The 15,503-nt window shown below is 48.4% G+C and overlaps 1 protein-coding gene across 7 annotated transcripts in view; it reads right to left on the reverse strand.

Annotated features, from left to right (window-relative positions):
- Positions 1-15,503, reverse strand: part of gtf2h1 (general transcription factor IIH, polypeptide 1) — a 155,886-nt gene that overhangs the window by 86,222 nt on the left and 54,161 nt on the right. For all 7 annotated transcript variants that reach the window (XM_072518986.1, XM_072518988.1, XM_072518989.1 and 4 more), the window contains 2 exons: positions 9,859-10,060; positions 4,320-4,482 (listed from right to left, as the gene is read on the reverse strand). In XM_072518986.1, the coding sequence (XP_072375087.1) occupies positions 4,320-4,482; positions 9,859-10,060 (365 nt within the window). The remainder of the gene's footprint in view (positions 1-4,319; positions 4,483-9,858; positions 10,061-15,503) is intronic.

A 15,503-nucleotide genomic window follows, 5' to 3' on the forward strand; every position in this document is an offset into this window, starting at 1 on the left:
CAATACACCCACCCACTAAAATGTTCTGGATACAGGGATAACACCACCAAATGGGCGACCGCGATGGACAACAATTTTAGATAAACATGTTACGGGATACGGATCATCTGCAGGTAGGCGAGTTCAGATACATAATCGATCAACAGGAGGAAACAAAAACACAAGACAAACTAAGCACACATACATACATGGTGGATAACTAATAAATGATTTTTTTTCCATCGCTGTTGATTAGGAACCGTAATTTTGTTTTAATGAACATTTTATTGAGGTTTTTTTTGGCATTGTAACAGCAACAAAATCAACAATGTACATAACAAGAAAAATATAAACATAGTGCAAATTCCACCTCCCTCTCCCATAGGTCCTACCATTGCTTACCCTCCTAACCTACGCTAACCTAACCCACCCCACGCCGCCGCCCCCCCTCCGCTGCCACCCCCCCCCCCCCCACCCGCCCCACCCACCCCGCCGCCGCCCTCACCCACTTCGGCTGACGATTAATTCTCTGCGAGGAAGTCGACGAATGGTTGCCACCTCCGGGTGAACCCCGACAGAGACCCTCTCATGGGGAACTTAATTTTCTCAAGGCAACGGAAGCCAGCCATGTCTAAAAGCCAGTTCTCCGATTTTGGGGGCTTTGAGTCCCTCCATGCCAGCAATATGCGCCTCCGGGCTACCAGGGAAGCAAAGGCCAGAACGTCCGCCTCTTTCTCCTCCTGGACTCCCGGGTCCTGCGATACCCCAAAAACCGCCACCTCCGGACTCATTGGCACCCTCATATTTAATACTGTGGACATGGCGTCAGCAAACCCCTGCCAAAATACGCTCAGTTTTGGACATGCTCAAAACATATGGGCATGGTTCGCTGCCCCCCCCTCGCACATTACGCACACCTGTTCTCCACCGCAAAGAATTTGCTCATCTGGGCCACTGTCATGTGGGCCCGGTGCACGACCTTAAATTGGATCAGGCTGAGCCTGGCACATGTCGCGGTCGCGTTGACCCTCCCTAACGCAGCCGCCCAGAGGCCCTCCTCGATCTCTCCTCCCAACTCCTCCTCCCACTTTTGCTTCAGCTCCTCGATATGAGTCTCCGCCAAACCCGTAAGCTCGTTATGTATGTCCGAGACGCTGCCCTCTCCTATCCATCCTCTACAGACCACCCTATCCTGGATCCCCTTTAGCGGCAGGAGTGGGAAGGTTGGAACCTGCTTCCGCAGAAAGTCCCACACCTGTAAATATCAGAATTCATTTCCCCCTGCCAATGCAAACTTCTCATCCAGTGCCCCCATACACGGGAGGCTTACTTCTAAGAACAAGTCCCCCATCCTCTCAATTCCTGCTCTCCGCCAAATTCGGAACACCCCTTCCATCCTCCCCGGGGCAAACCGATGGTTATCGCAGATTGGGGACCACACCGACGCCCTCTGCTCCCACATGTCTCCTCCATTTCCCCCAGACTCTCAGGGCCGCCACCACCACTGGACTGGTGGAGTGCCGCGCCGGCAGGAACGGCAGGGGCGCCGTTACCAACACTCCCAAACCTGTGCCCTTACAAGAAGCCGCCTCCATGCGCACCCATGCCGGCTCACCCCCCCACCAGCCACCTCCTCACTATGGCTATGTTAGCCGCCCAGTAGTAGTTGCTGAAATTCGGCAGCGCCAGCCCTCCGTCCCCCCGACACCGCTCGAGCATTGTCCTCTTCACCCGCGGGGGCTTGCCCCCCCCCACAAAGCCTACGACAATCTTATTGATCCACTTAAAAAAGGACCGCGGGATGAAGAAGGGGGGGCATTGGAAGATGAATAGGAATCTCGGGAGGACCCTCATTTTTACCGACTGCACTCTAGCCGCTAGATACAACGGGAGCACATACCATCTCCGGAAATCCTTCTTCATCTAATCCACCAACCGGGCCAAGTTCAATTTATGTCCCAATCCCTCGCCACTTGGATACCCAGGTACCTGAAACTGTCCCCTACCACTCTGAATGGTAGTTCCCCCAGTCGCCTCTCCTGACCTCTCGCCTGGACCACAAACACCTCGCTCTTCCCCATATTGAGCTTATACCCCGAAAACCAGCCGTATTCCCCTAAAATTCCCATAACTTCCATCGCCTCCATTGGGTCTGAGACATACAACAGTAGGTCATCCGCATACAGCGAGACTCTGTGCTCCACCCCCGCCCCCCTCCCCCGAACCAACCCCTTCCAGCCCCTCGAGGCTCTCAGAGCAATTGCCAGCGGCTCTATCGCTAGCGCAAACAGCAGTGGGGAGAGGGGGTATCCCTGTTTCGTTCCCCGGTGCAGCCGGAAATAGTCCAAAGTCGTCCTGTTTGTCCGTACACTAGCAACCGGAGCCTGGTACAGCAACCTGACCCAGTCATCAAAGCCCCTTCCAAACCCGAACCGCTCCAGCACCTCCCATAAGTAATCCCACTCGACCCGGTCAAAGGCTTTTTCCGCGTCCATCGCGACCACCACCTCAACTTCCCTACCTTCCGAGGGCATCATAATCACATTTAGCAGCCTTCTTACATTGGCCACCAGCTGCCTGCCCTTAACGAACCCCGTCTGATCCTCCACTATAACATCCGGTACACAGTCCTTGATCCTGGAGGACAGAATTTTGGCCAGAAGTTTGGCATCTATGTTCAGCAAGGAAATCGGCCTGTAAGACTACACAGCTCCGGGTCCTTGTCCCTTTACAAAATAAGCGAGATTATGGCCTGTGACATCGTCTGGGGCAGAGCCCCTCGTTCCTTGCCTCATTAAAGACCTTCATCAGCACCGGCCCCAATATCCCAGAGAACTTTTTGTAGAACTCGGCTGGGTACCCGTCCGGTCCCGGGGCCTTGCCCGACTGCATGGCCTTCAGCCCCTCTGCCAGCCCAATCGGGGCCCCCAGTCCTTCTACCAGCTCCCCATCCACCTTCGGAAAGTCAACCCGTCCAAAAAAGTGCCTCATCCCCTCCGGCCCCGCAGGGGGTTCCGACCTGTACAACCGGCTATAAAAATCCCGAAAAGTCTTGCTCACCCCCGCCGAGTCCCCAACTAAGTTCCCATCCCCGTCAATAACTTTCCCTATTTCTCTAGCTGCCTCCCTCTTTCTGAGTTGCTGTGCAAGCATCCTGCTGGCCTTCTCCCCGTGCTCATAAATCGCCCCCTTCACCTTTCTGAGCTGTTCCACTGCCCTCCCGGTGGTTAACAAACCAAATTCCGCCTGTAGCCTCCGGCGTTCCCTTAAAAGCCCAGCCTCTGGAGCCTACGCATACCTCCTATCCACTCGCAGAATCTCTGTTACCAGTCGGTCCGTTTCTGCCCTATCCGTCCTGTCCCTGTGAGCCCGGATCGAGATCACCTCTCCTCTCACCACTGCCTTCAGCGCTTTCCAGACCACCGCTGCAGAGACCTCCCCCGTATCATTTACCTGCAGGTAGTTCAGCATGCACTTCCTCAGCCTCTCGCACACCCCTTTGTCCGCCAACAGCCCTACATCCAACCTTCATTGTGGGCGCTGCTTGCTATTCGTACTAACCTGCAGGTCCACCCAGTGCGGAGCATGGTCCGAGATCTTAATCGCCAAATACCCCGTGTCCACCACCCCCGCCAATAGGGCCCTACCCACAACAAAGAAATCTATCCGGGAGTACGCCTTGTGTACGTGGGAAAAAAGAGAAACTTCCTTGGCCGCCTAAATCTCCATGGATACACCCCCCACATCTGCTCCTTGAACCCTTTCAGCTCCTTTGCCATTGCTGGCACCTTGCCCGTTCTCGAGCATGGCCGGTCCAGGCCTGGATCAATAACCGTGTTAAAATCCCCTCCCATAATCAGCCTGTGCGAATCCAGGCCCGGAATCTTCCCTAGCACCATCTTTATAAAATCCCCATCGTCCCAATTTGGCGCGTATACGTTGACCAGCACTACCTTCATCCCCTGCAGCTTGCTACTAACCATGATATATCGACCTCCCACATCCGAGACTATCCTCCCCACCTCAAATGCCACCCGCTTGTTAATCAGAATCGCAGCCCCTCTTGTCTTTTGACTCCAGCCCAGAGTGGAAAACCTGACTAATCCATCCTTTCCTCAACCTGACCTGGTCCATTACTTTAAGATGTGTCTCCTGCAGCATTACCATTAGGAACAGTGATAAGAACCTAATTAATCCTCTATTAGTCAGGATCATAAACAGATGCACCAAGTGGAAAACAAGCTGAGCAAACAACATACACAACAACATAAATACGCAAAGATAACTGACATGAAGCTTGCAATGGGCTATCTCACATAAGGCCCACAAAGAATCCTTACCAGGAATGCAGCAGAGATTCCAATATCCTGCTTGTTACTGGATGCAGAGTTATCCACAGAATTTCCAGTCAGACGGTTAGCCCAGAATTCCTCGGCACTGATTACCTGGCTCACAACCAAGTCTTTATAGAGTTGAAAGAGAACGGGGTCCTCCTGAAGCATTCTAGAATGGAGAAATACAGAGCTCAGATTATTATGGAGGAGTGTTTGGATACAACACTGGAAGATTGCTCATTCTTTGGGTTTCCATCATCACTGGGAACTCCAACACTCTAGGATGCCAGGCTCAGCTGTGTGATTCTGACAGATAGGAATTGAGCAAAGAACATTAAATGGGCCATCAACACCTCAAGAGCACAGATATATTATGCTAAAAACTGCTGTTGAAACCTGGATTCTTTCAATTGAAAAGGACATATTATTGGCATCTGTTGCAGACTGTTACTTCAGAGATTCTGATTAGTAATGTAAATTGCGAGGGACTTTCAGTGACGGCACGTAGGAGGGAGTCGCACGTTGGGTGGCTCCTGCTCGAGGCTTGCTTTTTTTTTTGTGGAGTTTAATGCCCGGTCCCAGGGGCAGTTTTTTGACAATTGTGTGCAGGAAGACACAAGGAAGGAGGGAGAAATCATAAAACCAGAAGAAAACCGCCGTGAAGAAGGGAGAGAGTAAGAGTTCACCGTCAAGTGAAAGGGCCAGCCTGGTAGCTGACAAAATGGAGGAGGTTGGGTTGCTGGGTGGGGCCACATTGCTTACGGCAAAGATGACTGAGGTGATGGCTTTGGAACTGAGGAAGCAGTTCGCAAAGCATATGGAGGTGATGAGGAAGGAGATGATGGTGGCATTGAAGGTTTTGGTAGAGGAGGCAATTGCCCTGGTGAAGGCTGTGTCAAAGGCATCGGCCGAGGTGCGAGAGCACCATTAGAAAATGAAGGTAGTGGAGGAAGCTATGTCGCAGCACAGTGATCAGCTCACCTTGCTGGGGAGGAGCTGCAAAGAGTGGTCGAGACAATAAAGGGCTGCAAGCAAATTGGAGGATCTGGAAAATAGATCGAGGCGGCAAAATGTGAGGATCGTGGGCCTGCCCGAGGGGGTGGAGGGCCCGAGGCCGATTGAGATGTTAGCGGAGTTGGGGGGGATGGGGAGAGGATCCCTCCCGAATTGGATTGGGCTCATCGGTCGTTGAGGCCTAAACCAAAGGTGAATGAGTTGCCAAGAGCAGTGATTGTTTGCTTCCGCAGGTGCCACGTGACTGGCGAGGAATCATGCGGCCTTTGGATGAGTGAAGAAGGCACTGTATAACAGTGCGGATAGGCATCGTGCACCCAGCGAAGTTGAGCGTGACCTACAACTCCAGGGACTTTTATTTTGAGACGGTGGAGGCGGCAGAGACGTTTGTGAATGCAGAAGGATTGGGGCAGAAGTGAGGACTGGGACTGAGGACTGTTCTTGGGCCGAGGGGAGGGGAGTTGGAAGAGTGTGAGTAGTCTTTTTTAAAAACTTTTTCTGTTATATGGGTTAAATTGCTGTTTTGGATAAAGTAAGAAAGGGCGGGGGGGGGGTTCTGTCTTTTCCTTTTGTAGCGACGGTTTTTCTGGCGTCTGTATCTTTGCACGGGATATATGTGTTTGAGGGGGGTATGGATTTTCTTGTTTTTTGGGGGACCGTGAAGTGGCCCCTGCACTAGCAAGCTTAAGTCAGCTAGTGAACAACGGTCGCACATTTGACAGCTCCCGCTCGAGGCTGTTTTTGTTCAGACCTTTTCCCCCATTTGGAGAATGGATATGTGGCTAAAAAGGACATGTCAGAGTGGAGTTTGATTCCACGAGTGGGACTGGTGGATGGATCCAAGGACCAGAAGTGGATCAAGAAGAAGGGAGCAGCTGGAGCAGGAGAATCTTTGTGCGCCACAGTTTAAGATGGCTGAGGATATGGATAAAGGAGCCAGAGGCCAAGTGGGTGCGTGCGGAGGAGGCCTCCTGCAAGGGGACCTCCCTCCGGGCCCTCGCCACGGCGGCACTTCCATCCCCGCACAAGGAACACTCCAGTAGCCCAGTGGTGATAGCCAGTCTCCAGACGTGGAACCAACTACGGCAGCAATTCGAACTGACCGAAATGTCCGACAAAGCTCCCATCTGCAATAACCACAGATTCACACCAGCACTCCGACGCCACCTTCAAAAGGTGGAGACAGGACGGGGGGACATTGACAGTCAGGGACCTATACACTGACGGCAGGGTCACAACACTGGAAGAACTGATGCAGAGATTTAAACTAGCTAAAGGCAACAAACTCAGATACCTGCAGCTTAAAAACTTCCTACGGAAGGAGACAAGGACATACCCGATACCACCACGACAGACACTATTAGAAGAGCTACTGGACACAGACATCCTAGGCAGAGGGACCTGTAGTGACATGTACGAATGACTGCTATAGAGGGCCGACACCGAACTGGACACGACAAGGAGGAAATGGGAGGAAGATTTGGGATTCAGAATAGGGTGGGGATTCTGGAGCGAAGCACTGCAGAGGGTCAACTCCACCTCCACATGCGCGAGGCTAAACCTAATGCAGCTAAAAGTGGTACATAGAGCCAACTTGACTAGAACCCGAATGAGCAGGTTCTTCTCGGAGGTGGAGGATAGATGTTAACGGTGCCAAGGAGGCCCGGACAACCACACCCACATGTTCTGGTCTTGCCCCAGACTTGCTGGGTACTGGACAGCGTTCTTCGAGGCAATGTCCAAAGTGGTGGGGCTGAGGGTGGAGCCATGCCTGAAAGTGGCGGTCTTCGGGGCATCAGACCAGCCAGATCTCCTCATGGGGAGGAGAGTGGATGCCCTTGCCTTTGCCTCCCTGATCGCCCGCCATAGAATCCTGCACGGCTGGCGATCAGCAGCACCACCTAAAGCTGTAGACTGGCTGTTCGACCTATCAGAATTTCTCCAAAGGAGAAAATCAAATTCACCATCCGTGGGTCGGAAGAGGGCTTCCACAAAACTTCCACAAAACAGGGCTGCGGACTTAGTCTGGGGCCGCCATGGTCGGGAGCAGGCCTATCTGCGGGCAGGGGGAGCTTTATTTGGGGCTGGGGGCACTGTGGGCGGGCAGTCCGGGGCGCTTGAGTGGCCGAAGGGGGGGGGGGGCACTACTTTAGCAGTCCAGGTCCGCGGGCTGAGTCCGCCATGGAGCGGCCGCCGCAGTGCGCATGCGCAGCCTCGGAACCAAAGTGGTGAGGGCCATATCAGCAGCTAGAGCTGCGAGCTCTACGTTGCCTCCATGCTAGCCCCCAGCAAAGCGGGGAATGGGTGGCCGTTTTAAGCCAGTTTTCCTGGCGTAAAAGACCGTTTTCACGCCGGCGTGGGGACTTAGTCTCCAAAATGGAGAATCTAGCCCAGGGTGTCTCTGTACGTGGATGATCTATTACTGTATGTGTCAGAGTCGAGTGCGTCGATGGGGGTATATTGGAGCATCTCCGAATGTTTGGGTCCTTTTCAAGGAATAAATTAAACCTTGAAAAAAGTGAATACTTTGTGGTGAACCAGCCGGGGGTGGGGATGGGGGCAGGGGTGCCATTCCGCAGGGCGGTAACCCATTTTTAAAAAAGAAAATAATTTATTGAGGCATTTAGCATTTTAACGGTAGTAATCCAAATATTGACTCGGGCAGGGGAAAGTAATTAGGTACCTGCAGCTCTGGCACTTTGCCAGGAAGGAGGTTCAGAGCTTCCCGATGGCGCCGGCCGCCTTGTTGTTGAAGAGGTATTGACAGCAGGGGGAAATGGAGAAGGGGATGGTGTTGGCGATCTATGGAAGGATTTGGGGGGAGGACAAGGTATCATTGGAGGGGACTAAAGGGGATTAAAGCCAAGTGGGAGGAAGAGTTAGGGAGGTTATGAAAGATGGTCTGTGAGGTGTGAGGTGCTCCGGAGGGTGAACGTCTCAACCACGCGCGCGAGGTTGCGGCTGGTACAGCTGAAGGTCGTGTATAGGGTGCACCTCGCGAGGGCGAGGGTGAGCCGATTCTTTGAGGGAGTGGAGGATGCATATGAGCGCTGTGGGAGGAGCCCCGCAAATCATGTTCACGTGTTTTGGTCCTGCCTTGAGCTGGAGGTGTATATTCAAGGGAGGTTTTTAAGGTCATCCTGGGTAGTACATGTGAGTTTGGAGCCAGGGCCCCTGGAAGCAATTTCTGGACCAGCCCGGGCCGCAGGCGGGTGCAGGGGCAGAAGTTTTAGCCTTCGCCTCGCTGATTGCCCGGCGGAGGGTCCTGCTGGGGTGGAGGTCAGCTTCTCCGCCATGTACCTCAGCTTGGCCAGGGAACCTGCTGGAACCTTTGACCTCGAGAGGGCTATTGGTGGGGCTGAGCACATTTTTATGGGATGACCGCTAATTTTCTTTTGGTCTTTTTGTTTTGTTTTATTTGGAATGTATGGGTAATGTTTGAGTTTGTATGTTGAAGGGGATGGTGTTTGGGGGATTGATACTGTATTAGTTATTGTTGGTTGACTTTTGTTGTGTATTTGATGAAAATGTGGAAAATGAGGAGAATAAAAAGATATTTTTTTTTAAAGTAATATAAAATTTAGTTACTCATTACAAGGTATATTTTTATGCCACTCACAATATCAAAAGTAAGCTAATTGTATGGGTGACACAGTGGTTAACACTGCTGCCTCAGCACCATGGACCTGGGTTCAATTCCGGCTTTGTGTTACTGTCGTGTGGAGTTAACACGTTCTCCCAGCGTCTGCATGAGTTTCTTCCGGGTGCTTTGGTTTCTTCCCACAGTCCAAAGATGTGCAGGTTAGGTGAGTTGCAAGGACAAGGCGAAGGCCTGGGCAGGAAGCTCTTTCAGAGGGTCAGTGCAGCCTCAATGAGCTGAATGGCCTCCTTCTGCACCGTAGGGATTCGGTGGGTCAAATGGCTGTGTAGAGTTTGTTTGCTGTAGCTCCACAGATATCAGCCACCCTTTGATACTTTGCGCAAGTGGCCATCAATTAGGTGTGAGCCTGTGGGAAGCACAGCCGAGCCAAAATCCAAGAACGCACAACATTTACACATGCACTTTCCACTAAGGATCACAAAATGTCCATTAAGGACCAACATTTCCAGCCAATTATCCCCCACTTAGACCAAAGGAAGTGACAGCAACCACAGCAACTGTTTTCTTGACTAAGACAGCGTACCTGAACTAAACCTGAGACAATGTAACTTTTATGGTTCAGTTACATTCCACCTTAAAAGATTTATCCACCAGCACTGATCTTCAGGAAGAAACACAGTATCACACACAGCAAAATCACAGTATCACCTCTCTTATTTGGATCAATAAGATTTCCTCTCAATGGGTCCTTAGTAGTATGCCAGATTTGAGGTTCAGATAACTAACATGTGCTATTCAATATCAAACCAATATTCAGCTAATTCCTCAACCGGATCAGGACAATGGAATTTACTGTCCATGTTGGATAACTGAATAAGCACCTATAATTGAATAGGTTTCAAGAATGGTCTGTACTTTCCCTCCCCGTACCTGTTTTTTTCCTCCAGTTCCTTGTTTGCTTTTTTCTTGAACTTTGGGAGTAGCTGTTGGAGCAAGTCCTTAGCAGCATCACGGTCTTTGGCTGCAGCACTAGCACTGTTATCATTGGTGAAATGGAAGATTGTAGCATCTCCTGTATGTAAAATCAGCTGAAGCTGTACTTTTGCTTTTCCTTCAGGACTGATCTTCTGACCTGGAATTCAACCAATACCATGATTTCAGACTGATGAAATTATTACAACAGGACATTTCAATCTATGGACATGGAAGTAGAATACATAAAGGGACTAAAGTTTAACTGGTATTAAAACATTTCTGCAGACTATTTCAAAATTAATTTTCTTTTCATCATGTAAAGAATGTTTAAGCTGGAAAATGAAACACTTTACAACATCAAGCTGTCAGGGAAAATAATGATGCCATGAAAATATCAGGGAAATCTAATTAATTGGAATGCTTTCTGGTTATATTTTTTTACAGTTTGGAAAATAAGCTGTTTATGGCAGGAACAGTTTGGTTATGCTAATTGGACGAGTGCTTTTGATATGCTGTGAGCCTAGCAGCACAGCAAACAGATGTTTACTCAAAGCAAACTGACAATGGGGAACATAAAACACTTTGAATAAGGAGTTAGAGGTTCAAAGGAGACGAGGTGTGAGCTATGCATTTACAATCTAAAAGGTAGTCTCATGAAATGAAAGTAATTAAGTTTGACTTCTGAAGAGGTTAGTTCAGATAAGGCAAGGTCAAAAGGTAGCACATTGGTTAGCACTGTTGCTTTGCAGCTCCAGGGTCCTAGGTTCGATTCCGGCCTGGGTCACTGTCTGTGCGGAGTCTGCACGTTCTCCCTGTGTCTGCGTGGGTTTCCTCCGGGTGCTCCGTTTCCTCCCACAAGTCCAGAAAGACGTGCTGTTAGGTAATTTGTACATTCTGAATTCTCCCTCCGTGTACCCGAACAGGCGCCTGAATGTGGCGACTAGGGGTTTTTCACAGTAACTTCATTGCAGTGTTCATGTGGGCCTACTTGTGACAATGATAAAGATTATAAAAAGGAAAAACCTGTATATCAGGAGATAATTAACCTTGTGCAAGGGAAGCTGCTTCAGACCTCAGCCACAACAGGAATAGCTGTCCAACTCCCAGCAAGCCGTGCCTGTGAAGAAAGCCTGTCTTGAGAAGCCAGTTGATTGTTTTATGTCAGAAGCAAAGGAGATAGAACTGGCAGGTTTTGTAATTGCTAGTGGACTTTTTACAGTTTAAAAAAACCTATAAGATGCTGTGGAGCGTTCAGGGAGAATTAGCTCTAAAGGTAGTGCATAAAGGCTGTTGGAACCAAGTAAAGTTAGTAAACTGTGTATAGTCATTGTCTTATGAAAATGAAATGAAAATCGCTTATTGTCACAAGTAGGCTTCAAATTAAGTTACTGTGAAAAGCCCCTAGTCGCCACATTCCGGCGCCTGTTCGGGGAGGCTGGTACGGGAATTGAACCGTGCTGCTGGCCTGCCTTGGTCTGCTTTCAAAGTCAACGATTTAGCCCTGAGTTAAAGGGACTCCTAGTTTATTGTATTGTTGTTTATTTTAGTGCTTAATAAACATTTATTTTTCACGGCGCCGAGGTCCGGGCTCTGGATCACAGCCGTGTGGGGTTTGCACATTCTCCCCGCGTTTGCGTGGGTTTCACCCCACAAACCATGTGCAGGATAGGTGGATTGGCCACGCTAAATTGTCCCTTAATTGAAAAAATGAATTGGGTACTCTCAATTTTAAAAAAATAAACATTTATTATATTCATCATCACAAAACGTTTAGGACATCATTCTCTGGATTTCAAACCCTTGCTCACATTATATCAAATTGCAAAGTACAGTTGAGGGCAGTTGTTTCATGTTTCCCTTCTGGGATTTGGAATAACTGGGTATTTACCATCAGCTGTGTTTTTAATAAAGCATTCCCAAGGGAAGATAGAACATTTGACAAATGCAACAACGTACCACCTTCCCACAACTGCTCCACTTTGAACTGAGTGAGACAGCCTCTCTAGTGCCAATTGATGCTTTGTTACAGGCAATCTGGCATAAGGACCCCATATTCGCTAGAAACTGGATTGTAACTAACTAATTTCAGCCTTGGAGAAGCAAAAGTGAACTCTGATAACCTAGAATGGATCTAAAGTCACAGAAATGGAAAATGAGTCCTGATGTTAACTAATTTACTACAGAATATCAGAGCATGCATAACTCAGCCAGATGCAAAGTAAAGTTTTTTCTACTCTGCCCCAGCCACAGAAGAGCAATGAACTGACAGCGTTCCATTTCCCAACATTCCTCTTGGTCTTTTAATGCTAGATTAAATATAGTTCTGTGCTCCAGCTGCATGTTCATAAGGAATAGGAGCAACAGTGTCCAAATCTAATTACATACGAACATATGAACGAAGAGCCAGAGTAGACCATTGTGACCCTCAAGCCTACTCCACCAGTCAATAACATCATGACTGATCTGACTGTGGTCTCAACTTTACATCTGCCTACTGTTGCTAACTTTTGGTTGGCTCCTAATTCGTAATTTGCTCTGTTTGTTTAACCTTTTCTCTAGAGTCGCCAGGTATCTTTATGATACCGCCATGAGGTTCAAGTTCAAGTACTGATCAATAACTCAACACACCAATTAGTAAGATTCAAATCAAAACACATTTATTATATACAGTAAGTCACTACTTATGCATATAACTCTACTTTCTAGACTATTTCTAACACTAAAAGGCCTATTAGCTTCGGGATTGGCCCACCAGGTCAGGGGAGCAAATGGCCTTTCGTTCAGGTCCTGAGTCTGCAGGATTCAAAAGCTGTTATGGACTTGTAGCTAGGAGCGCCTATCTCGTAGCGAGCGTTGACTGGAGACTTACTTGGTTGATGTGGCCGCTTGGGCAGTTCATTCTCAGGGGTTAATTTGCGTTGTTGAGTGACCCTGCCAAGAAGACCGATTTGAACTTGGGGGCTTTACTTTACAGTCCGCAGGGGCTTCCCGCCCTTCGGGGTGGACCCCGTACCTGGTTCCAAATGATTGGACTGCGTTCCGATCACTTGGACGATTTCTCCAATACTGGAGTTGTTCCCTGATCGCTGGGCGGTCCCCAAATGTCCGCTGGCCTTCCTTTGTCTTGGCTCCTGCTTGCGCCGAGGAGTCTGGCTTGGCTTTATTCACCTTTTTTCAACTGTGCCTGGGGATCGCTCATTAATATGCAGATGGCTGCTGGTTTCAGTGCTGTCTGGGCTTTTGCAAGTTCTAATACACAGGATTTCTGCACTTGCTGGTTTTTGCCTGTGTTGGCCGAATTTCCCTGCAGCCTTTGCGGTTCTCCATTTTAAGTCGGGAAGTGGCCAACCCAGGTGGCTACACTGCTCCAGATAACCTTTGATTTCCTTAATAATCAAGAATCTATCTACCCCTGCCTTAAAAATATTCACTTCGGGCAGCACGGTGGCGCAGTTGGTTAGCACTGCTGCCTCACGGCGCCGAGGTCCCAGATTCGATCCCAGCTCTGGGTCACTGTCCGTGTGGAGTTTGCACATTCTCCCAGTGTTTGATTGGGTTTCACCCCCACAACCCAAAGATGTTCAGGTTAGGTGGATTGGCCATGCTAAATTGCCCCTTAATTGGAAAAAAATAATTAGACATTCAAAATTTATGGAAAAAAATATTCACTCATCCTGTCTCCATCGTTCTCTGGGGAAGAGAGTTCCAAAAATTTACACCGTGACCCCTGGTTCAGCATCCAACCTCTCAAGTCCCCTCAGGATCTTACATAGATTATCATAGAATTTACAGTGCAGAAGGAGGCCATTCGGCCCATCGAGTTTGCACCGGCTCTTGGAAAGAGCACCCTACCCAAGGTCAACACCTCCACCCTATCCCCATAACCCAGCAACCCGACCCAACACTAAGGGCAATTTATCACGGCCAATCCACCTAACCTGCACATCTTTGGACTGTGGGAGGAAACCGGAGCACCCGGAGGAAACCCACGCACACACGGGGAGAACGTGCAGACTCCGCACAGACAGTGACCCAAGCCGGAATCGAACCTGGGACCCTGGAGCTGTGAAGCAATTGTGCTATCCACAATGCTACCGTGCTGCCCCACATGTTTCAAATGATCTCCTCTCAAACGTTTAAACTCCAATGGATAAATACAGGCTCAGCCTTTTCAACTTTTCCTCACAAGATAACAACCCCATCCCGATATCAGTCAAGTGAACCTTCTCTGAGCTGCTCCTAACACATTTATATCCGTTCTTAAATAAGGAGACCAAAACTGTGCACAGTGCTCCAGATGTGGTCTCACCTTTGCCCTGTATAGCTGAAGCAAAGCATTCCTACTTTTATATTCCATTCCCTTTGCAATAAATGATAGCACTTAATTTGCCTTCCTAATAATTTGCTGTACCTGTATCCTAACTTTTCCTGATTCATGTACTCAGACATCCAGGTCCCTCTGCACCTCGAGTTTCAGAGTTCTGCAAACTCTTTCCATTTAAATAAAATGTTGCTTTCCTATTTTTCCTGACAAAGTGCACAAGTTTACATTTTCCCACTATCTATGTCCCTTTGCATTATGTCCACTCCACGGCTTACTTTCCTACCTATTATTTGTCATCAGCAAATTTAACAACCATACATTTGATATAGATTGTAAATAGCTACGGTCCCAGCACTGATCCCTGTGGCACTCCACTCATCACATCATGCCAACCCCAAAAAGATCCATTCATCCCTACTCTCTGCCTCGTGTTAGTGACCAATATTCTATCCATGCTAACACGTTACTCCCTATACCATGAGCTCTTATTTTATGTAGTAACCTTTGTTAAATGCCTTCTGGAAATCTAAGTACACCATAAGCACAGGTTCTCTTTTATCCATGATGCTTATTACTTCCGCAAAGACTTCCAATAAATTAATCAAACATAATTTCCTTTGATAAAACCATGTTGACTCTGTTTGACTGCATTGAGATTTTCTAAGTGTCCTGCCACAACCTCCTTAATAATAGATTCCGGCAATTTCCCTATAATAGATGTTAAAGCTAACAGGCCTGCAATTTCCTGCTTTCTGTCTCCTTAGTTTCTTGAATAGAGGAGTCATAATTCACGATTTTCTAATCTGATGGGACCTTGACGGAATCTAGGGAATTTTAGAAAATTAAAACAAATGCATCTACCATCAGGTACCCATCAGGACCGGGGACTTGCCAGCTTTAGTTCTATTAGTTTTCTCAGTACCTTTTCCCTAGTGATAATCGTTTTAAGTTTCTCCTTCTCTTTCACCTCCTGATTTGCTATTATTTTGGGGATGTTAGTTATATCCTTTATAATGAAGGCAGATGCAAAATATGTGTTCAATTAATTTGCCATTTCCTTACTTTCTATTATTAATTTCCCATTCTCGCTCTCTAGAGGACCAATGCCCACTTTACTTACTATTTTCCTTTTTAAGTACCTGAAGAAACTCTTGTGTTTTAATATTCCTAGCTAGCGTTATCTTGTACTCTAATTTCTCCCTCCTTATTAATATTTTAGCCATTCTTTGCTGTTTTTTACATTCCAATCTCTGACCTGCCACTCATTTTTGTGGAG

This window comes from Scyliorhinus torazame, chromosome 10 (genome assembly GCF_047496885.1).
Source record: "Scyliorhinus torazame isolate Kashiwa2021f chromosome 10, sScyTor2.1, whole genome shotgun sequence".
Taxonomy (NCBI): Eukaryota; Metazoa; Chordata; class Chondrichthyes; order Carcharhiniformes; family Scyliorhinidae; genus Scyliorhinus; species Scyliorhinus torazame.